We start from the raw sequence: 6,064 nt of genomic DNA on the forward strand, positions 1-6,064 counted from the left end.
TAGTGTGTTGATAGGGTTGGAGAGCTTTTCCTTTCTGATATTATTGCACGAAACAGTTTTTCATCCAAAATGGTCTGCAGTGCATGTTAGCGGCAGGAGAAAATGGGTTATTTTGGCACCATGTGGATTCAGGCTATGGAATGTTTTTGCCTCTAAATGATCTAAGTTATGAAACAAAGTTGAGCTTTTAGCAAAGCACAAATACAGTGCTGTAACAAGTTTTGAAGCTCTTAAAGGAACTGATTGTGAATGAACTAGTGGAAGGTGTCCCTGCTCGTGGCAGGGGGTTGGAATTAGATGATCTTAAGGTCCTTTCCAACCCAATCCAGTCTGTGATTCTACGACAAGAATATTTGAAAGTACAGGATCTCTAATGGGCTGGGAATAAGTAATTCTTATCTGAGTTAGTTCTTGCCAAGGGAAGTGAATGTACAGCATAAATTCCTGGTAAAACATGCATGGAAGAATTATTTGACTGTCTTCTGTAAGTGCCCAGGTGAGCAGTAGGAGCAGGCTCTCCTACTTCCATAGAGTATATATCATATGATAGAGGAGTATTTGATACCCAGTGATTGTCACTGCAAAGTCATGATGAGAGGAAAGGGGTGGGGGAGATGAGTGCACTCTGTGTGCGGTATATGTCTGCCTGTGGAAGTCTGTCTTGATGGTTGATATAGACAAGTGGCTTCTGCTAGAGAAGGGTTGATGAGGGGAAGGTGGGGAAGAGAGAGGAACTGGCTCAAGTGCACTGGTAGCAGAAGCAAGCTGAAGATTTGAGATCTGAAAGGCAGTAGGTTTGGATTAGATTAGGAGGCTTTGAAGCTCAAAGGTGTCCTTGCTGAATTGGAATAATTTATTGAAGAGGACCAGAGTAGTCACAGTGGACATCTAAAGTGCAGGGGAAGGAAGACTGCTGCAAGAGGTGCTTGCGGTAAGAGATCAAGATCTAGAAAGGCTGTCACAATTTAAGGGAAAACCCTTGATTTTGGTATGTTGAGTTCTGGAATTGGTTTTCTTAAAAATCTTAATGACTTTTAGGGCATGAAAGGGAAAGAATAAAGCTACACCAAATATAAAACACTGGATGCTGGTGAAGACCTCATTGTCAATGATTTTAATTACTTTTTCTTTTGGTCAAAGCTGCCTAATTTGCAATAGAGGAAAAGCTGTGAATGTGGCTGAAACTGAGAAGCTTGCTATTTTTATGTAGCATTCTCATGGTGCAGATACTGTCTACCTTTATGCAGGTGATAATGTTGGAACTTGAATTCAGATTATTTTTCTTACCTGTCAGAATTGTTCATCATCATTTAAAGGTGCTAGTTGCCCAAGGCTAATGGGAATAAACCAAAATGAAGCTTGTTTTTAATGGCTAAAGGTAGAGCGCATTGGATGCACATATGGAGTTGATCTGTTGAGTAGGAAGGTGCGATCAGAACACAGTCGCTCAATAAGAGAGAATTTTTTGTGAGCTCAAGAGAACTGTGACTGAGGGTTGGGTATATTTGGAGATCTGCTGAAACCTTAGTCTGTAAATGATCTTTCACAGATACAGAATGACTGCAAAAACTTGATGTGGCATGTACAATGTGAAGGTTCACATCGCAGCCAGTTCCGAGGACGTACTGGGGGCACTGCTGCTACCTTTTGCTCATATAGCTGGAAGACACTATTAATCTTTGAAGGTCTTGACAACATGAACAAGGAAGTAAACAGCAGTCATTGGACTTCAAAACCTACTTGTGTAGACTAAACGAGCAGGGAACTCTGTAGGTTTAGAGGAATAGTGTGTTGTAAAAGAATTAAATGACTCCCAGTGGAAAGAAAATGGGAGCACTTGATTGCAGTAACTTGGGGATTTGTTACGAATCTTGTAGAAGCTAAATGGAAGAGAAAGAGCTGAGCTGATACACAGCTTGAGTTAACATTTGTTGTCTCCTGCTCCACAGGTATTACAGAGGAACACATGGGGTCATTGTTGTCTACGATGTAACAAGTGCAGAATCTTTTGTGAATGTAAAACGGTGGTTGCATGAAATTAATCAGAACTGTGATGATGTCTGCCGGATACTAGGTGAGTTCCTAATCAGAGTTACAACATGTTCTATAGTGGGCTGACCTGCTGAAGTACCAAACTGACTTTTTTCCTTTTCCTTTCCTTTTTTAAGTGGGGAATAAGAATGATGACCCAGAGCGAAAAGTGGTAGAAACAGAAGATGCCTATAAATTTGCTGGGCAGATGGAGATCCAGTTGTTTGAGACCAGCGCCAAAGAAAATATTAATGTGGAAGAGGTAATATAATGTGCAGAAGAATACAGATAAGGCTATGTGGGGATATTGGTTTGGAGAAAAATAAAAATTACGTTCTTCTCGTTGAGGAAGAAAGAAAATGCTTTGTACATGTTGCAAGTGAGTAGGTAACGTGAAAAAGAGACTTCCAGCTGTGTTTGGAAGAGTTGGGGAAGTGAAATGAAGGAGCCCACACTGCATTTTCACTAGCTTTACAATGGTAACATATTAGATGTGAACTCAGGAAAGACTTGTCACTAGGGAGAATGCTGCTAGGAGGTGGGACTGCCCAGTCTTCGCTCCTGGCCTCAGTTGCCAAACTGACCTGTTTTTATTTGCTCATTTAGGAAAGGAGATAGAGGTGTTACTGATTTAGCTTGGGAGCAGGTACTGGATTTTCACTTGGCCCATAGTGGATTGAGGAAGATCTCTGAACCATTATGAAATGCCTAGAAAAGTTGCTTCAAAAGAACAGCGTCACACAAAACTTGCCCGAGTCCCTGGCTCATCTGAACTTGCTTGTTTTCTCTTGCAGATGTTTAATTGCATTACAGAGCTAGTCCTGCGGGCAAAGAAAGAAAACTTAGCAAAGCAGCAACAGCAGCAACAGAATGATGTGGTGAAGCTAACGAAGAACAGTAAAAGGAAGAAGCGGTGCTGCTAATGCCCTTTCCCTGCTGCAGAGACTCTGCTCTCAGACAGATCAGCCCCTCCAGCTAGACTCGGGCAATTCCACTGGGGCAGGCTTTGGGAGGACTTTCTCAGTTTTGTGCCGTTATTTAAAGATTATTTTTTCTCCATGTTTTCTATCAAGAGGCGCTGGCACCTTACCACTGCAGTGCCAAGAAGGTATCGGATGGAATCTTGCCCCCCTCTCCTCCCCTGCTCATTCCAGTGCGCCTTGTAGACAAGAAGGACGTTGCCTACCAAGTGGACTAATTAACCCAAGAGTTTGTATATAATGTATATTGCTTTAACCAGCCTCGCCTCCCTGTTGTGCTTTGGCTTCTGCCTTCTTAATGTCAACCAATCATGGACTGTAGAGTTCATCTTTTTAAAGAAATAGTACAAAGTTCTTAATCCGAGTTGGCCCCAGGCTGGCAGCAACTGCTTCCTGGGGCCTCTGGCTTCCTTTCTGTTGGGCTCCAGGCTGGCGACTGGTGCCCCTGGGGCCTGTGGCTTCACCCGGAGTTCCAGGCTTTTACTGGGGCTCAGGCTTTGTTTTTCTAGGTACCAGGATTGCAGGTGTTGCTGCTGGAGCCTGGGGTTTCACTTCACCAGCCCCTGGGCTGGCAGCTGGTGCTGCTGCTGGGGCCTTGAATTTCAGTTTGCCATGATCCAGATTTGGGGCTGGGTCCTTGGGTTTCACCTTCTTGTGCTGCAGCCCAACTGTACCTGTGCTCTCCTTTAGTTTATATCAAGATACTGAAAAACAAACTGACCTGTTTTCCCACCTGCAGAAGTGGGAGTTATTTGGATAAAACTTTTTCTTTTTTTTTTTTTTTTTTTTTAATTTTTAGAAGCAAAGTTTAACTCTTTGACCTCTGCTTCTGGTTTGCCAGGGTCTAAGTGAGGGTCCATTTCTTTTGAGAACAACAAAACCCATGTGATTCTGCCAAAAAAACCCAAACTTCTCCTCATTGCCCTGTCCACAAATAGGCGATCTGGACTGGAATGTGACTTTTGGTGGCAAAGCTTTTGTTTTGGAGAGAGAAGAGGCATGAAAATAAATCCAGCTGTTCTGGATTTATGTCTGAATATGAAAGCTGCTGCAGGATCATTCCCAGGATTCTTCTATCAGAAAGGAGGACTGCTGTTTAAATGTAAGGAAATGGAAAGCTTGCTTGCTTGGGTTATGTGGTGGTGGAGGATCACCGTTGGAAACAAACTGGTCTCCCTATGCTCAGCAACGTTTTCCTGGCCCTTGTTGGCCTTTCTGGGAAAACAAGGGCTCAGTTCATCAGCCTGAGTAGATGTAGTTCAAGGTGGAGAGTGTGTGTGTGTGTAACTAAAATATCAAATGTCTGGGCTCAAAGTACATGCTCAGCACCTGAATAATAGCCTAAATAATAATAAAAGAAGGGTTTTTTTTTTTCTGAAAATTACTAAAAGACATAGAGGGTATGACTTCCTTTAAGGCCTTTGAAGGTGGACGTACTCCGTTTGTCAGTAAGTGGCCCAATGGAATCGCTGGCCTTGGTTTGGTAGGGTATGATTCACCCTTGTCCATGAGCTTTGAATCAGCCCACTTCTCTCCTTTCCTCCCCCTTCCCCAGGAGAGGCTAAATTTTAAGTCACTTACTTTGCCTGCATTGTTTTAGATTCTATGGGTTGTGGTAAGAGCCCTGATCATACAATCACATCACAATCAATCACTTTAGAGACTTTTTAAAAATGCAAACAATGAATGTGTGACACATGGGGGTTTTAATCAGTTCAGGTGCTGGGAGTATGTATCCAGCTGCCTTCACCCATCTCTTTTCTTCACATATCTTTCGTTGGTAACCCAAGAATAAGAACGAGCTAGGATGTATTGCTTGTGTGAGCTCTGATAATGGTAAGACTTGTGCGGCTGTGGAAGGTGGTGGCTGCAGTTACACCAGTCCATCCTGTCTGCTCTCTGGCGTCGGATGTGGTGTGTGCCCAGGGGAGGAGCTGGGTCAGTCCTCAAGGCCTTCCTGTTGAGATGAAGCTGTCCTGTTATGGTTACCCCTTTCAGATTAAAGGGCCCAGCTGCATTAGTCTGGGACTCGTGGTAGCGTGTGTGCAGATCTAGGAGGGAGTAACTTCATATAGGCAGAAATAAAGAATCTGTCTGAATTTACTGGAAATGATGCAATAAAATGAGGAAATGGTGCACCCAAGCCTGGAGTGTTCTCTTATATGGAAAGATTGGTCCTCTTTGAGTCCAGGTCTGTGTGGCCACACTTTGAACTTTGCCAATCCAGGTGTCCAACTTCCTGGCTTAAAGTGGGATTTATTTGGTTTTCTTCTTCCCTCGAGCTGGCTGTAGAGAAGCAGTTACCTCTGCTCTCGCCACTGAGGATTCACTTGTAAGGGGTGGGGACTGTGTCTCTAGTGGTGCTGATGTGAAGTTTCCTAAGTGTTGAGCAATGGAATGTCTAACTGGTTTGCTAGGATTATTTCTGTAATGAAAGTTTCTAATTATGCTTTTTAAATAATTTTAAAAAACTAAAAATAAAGGTTACAAGCTGCCAAATCTTTTTCGAGGCTCTGTTTCCTCTGCTGTCCAGCATGTGGAGGTGCAGGGTGGCAAGCGAGGGGTGAGCATTTTGGCTTGCGTGTAGAGGGTTTTTTACCTGGGAGGGAGGTATTGGCACATCCACAATTCATGCTGTCAGATGTTTAGTTGCTGTTCTAGTTTGAGATGTGAATGAAACATTAAGCTGCAACTGGTAGGCTTATTTTGGTGTGAGATGCTCATGATTTTGCTGTAATCTTTTGTCTTCCTGTTCAACAAGATGTGTTGAGTGAGTTTTGAAAGCTTCTGCTTTCAAAGGCAGCAAGGGGCTGACCCCGAGTTGATTTGATGGAGTCTGTCCTTGTTTCCCAGGGAATTAACATTTTTCTATGTAGGAACCATGCAGCCATTCCTGTGCTCATTGCCCTTTTAGTATTTGCTTACCCCTCCCCACCCTTGATGTGCAAGCAGGCTCTTGAAGGCAAGTCCTCCCTCCTGGAGAAGCGTGATGGAGATGTGCTGTGGAAGGTGCCTTTTCTTCTGTCTGTGCTGGTGTGGTGTGACTGTGTAGA

At 43.5% G+C, this 6,064-nt stretch overlaps 1 protein-coding gene across 1 annotated transcript in view; it reads left to right on the forward strand.

Annotated features, from left to right (window-relative positions):
• Positions 1-5,510, forward strand: part of RAB35 (RAB35, member RAS oncogene family) — a gene marked incomplete at its 5' end in the record, with an annotated part of 11,285 nt that extends 5,775 nt beyond the window's left edge. Inside the window, 3 exons of the mRNA XM_010010390.1 lie at positions 1,950-2,074; positions 2,169-2,293; positions 2,826-5,510. Of these exons, the coding sequence (XP_010008692.1) occupies positions 1,950-2,074; positions 2,169-2,293; positions 2,826-2,954 (379 nt within the window). The remainder of the gene's footprint in view (positions 1-1,949; positions 2,075-2,168; positions 2,294-2,825) is intronic.
• Positions 5,511-6,064: the final 554 nt, after the last annotated feature.

The sequence above is a fragment of the Nestor notabilis genome, unplaced genomic scaffold, assembly GCF_000696875.1.
Source record: "Nestor notabilis isolate BGI_N333 unplaced genomic scaffold, ASM69687v1 scaffold14452, whole genome shotgun sequence".
In the NCBI taxonomy this organism is placed as follows: Eukaryota; Metazoa; Chordata; class Aves; order Psittaciformes; family Psittacidae; genus Nestor; species Nestor notabilis.